Source organism: Alligator mississippiensis, chromosome 2 (assembly GCF_030867095.1).
Source record: "Alligator mississippiensis isolate rAllMis1 chromosome 2, rAllMis1, whole genome shotgun sequence".
In the NCBI taxonomy this organism is placed as follows: Eukaryota; Metazoa; Chordata; order Crocodylia; family Alligatoridae; genus Alligator; species Alligator mississippiensis.
Window position 1 is genome coordinate 12840610 of NC_081825.1, and position 1885 is coordinate 12842494.

At 47.7% G+C, this 1885-nt stretch overlaps 1 protein-coding gene across 1 annotated transcript; it reads right to left on the reverse strand.

Moving 5' to 3' along the window:
- Positions 1-265: 265 nt before the first annotated feature.
- LOC106738838 (putative CENPB DNA-binding domain-containing protein 1) lies at positions 266-946 on the reverse strand. Its single transcript, XM_014597089.1, has one exon. It carries the CDS (start codon positions 944-946, stop codon positions 266-268), a length of 681 nt encoding a protein of 226 aa, XP_014452575.1.
- Positions 947-1885: the final 939 nt, after the last annotated feature.

The following is a 1885-nucleotide window of genomic DNA, read 5'->3' on the forward strand; positions in this document are numbered from 1 at the left end:
TTCTCACTGAGGTTGCCAAGGCTTGTGGGGTGTCCTGTAGCATTATCAGGAAGCAGTAGAATTTTGAAAGGCAGAATTTGCCTGTCACAATAAGCCAAATGCAGCAGACTGGAAAAATAATCATCAAACAAAAATCGAGTAACCCATCCTTTCCGGTTGGCTCTCCAATAAACAGGCAGGTGCCCCTTTGCATAACCCTTAAGCACTTGAGGATTTTCAGCATGGTAAACTATCAACAATTTGAGCTTGAAGTCACCAGCTGCGTTCACTCTGAGCAGCAGTGTACACCGATCCTTCGCGGCCTTGAACCCTGGGGCAGTTCTCCCCTCAACTGAGATAAACATGCAACTTGTTTCCAGAAGAGTCTGGTTTCGTCCAAGTTGGAAACTTGCCTCAGATCGTAGCATTCTTCCTCAATGGCAGCCTGTAGGATTGAAGGAAATTTATCTGCAGCACTTTTATCAGCAGCTGCTGCTTTGCCCGCCAGCTTGAGATTACGAAATCCATGGTGTGCATTAAATCTATCAAACCATCCGGCACTTGCATTAAAAGGCTTGGCTTCAGGATCATCACACTTCAGCACTTCAAACATGCTGCGTGCCTTTGCTTGAATCACCTGGATCAAAAGTGGCATGTGTTCTTGATTCTGGTGCTCAATCCATGTTGTCAACTTGTGTTCCATTTTCTTCATGATGGCCAACCTTGTCAATGAAACACGGGAAGTAGATAAATGTGTAGCACTCTTACTGGACTCCTTAATTTTCTCTACATTGTCCCTAATTGTACTGAGAGTTGACTTACTGAGCCCTGTAGCACACCTAATTTCCTTTGTCTTCTCACCTCTTTTGTATCTCTTCACAACTTCAAGTTTTTCTTCCAAAGTTATAGCTTTTCTTTTCCTTGTAGAGGTGGAAGCACTTGGAGAATCAGTATTAGAAGCACTCATCTTGAACACAAGGGTGACACTGAGGCTGAATCCTGAATCCAGAGTCCTGCTTGGGAACCTAAGCTACGTGTAACTCCATTTGACTCAGTCTGCGCATCTCACGTATATATGCGAATGACACGCATCTTGGGGTGTATTTTTCTGCTTAGGTGCTAATATTAATTCGTGTAAACATGAGACTCGGGTAAGTCAAACATGCATAAAATGGGGTTCTACTGTACCAGCCATTACCAAAGCTCAGCCCAGTCAAACTGGGCTTATCATATTGTAGCAGAATTTAGAGATACCTCGTGAGATCAGCAGCCCAATCATTATGTTAGAGATGGTAGCATAATTTGGAATGAAAACTATCTAATAAAAGGAAGTATTACTTTCCATGAGAACTGCAGCACAGAAACATTAAGCAACTTGAATACAATCACATAGGAAGGATGTATGGGAGTACAATACAACTTTCCCATGTCCCTGTCTACTCAAACGGGGACCATCCAGCAGATGCCCCCATCTGTAGTCTCTCTGCCCCCCAAACTGAGCATCTGCCAGTGGGAGGTGGGGGTGGAGGGAGCCCCATGCCTCAGGGAGCATCCCCCGGCTCAAGGCTGCTCTGCCGCAGGGAGCTGAGAAGAACCTCCACCTCTTCCCACGTGCAATCCCAGCAGAGCTGAGCTACCTGGCAACACAGGGGAAGGGAAGGTGTGCTATATGGCCTCCCCAGACTGGGCCACCCCCCAAGATACAGAGTTGCCCCTATACCCGCACACCTGGCTGCAGAGACAGACACCTGGCCCAGAGAAATGCTCCTCCCCTCCCACCTATGGCAGCAGAAGAGCCACACCACCCAGCCACACAGGGGAAGAGCAGAGTGAGGAGGAGGGGGGTATTCCCCTTGGCTTCCTGGAGTAGAACAGATCCAGGCTGGGCCAGGCTGGGGAAGCCCCC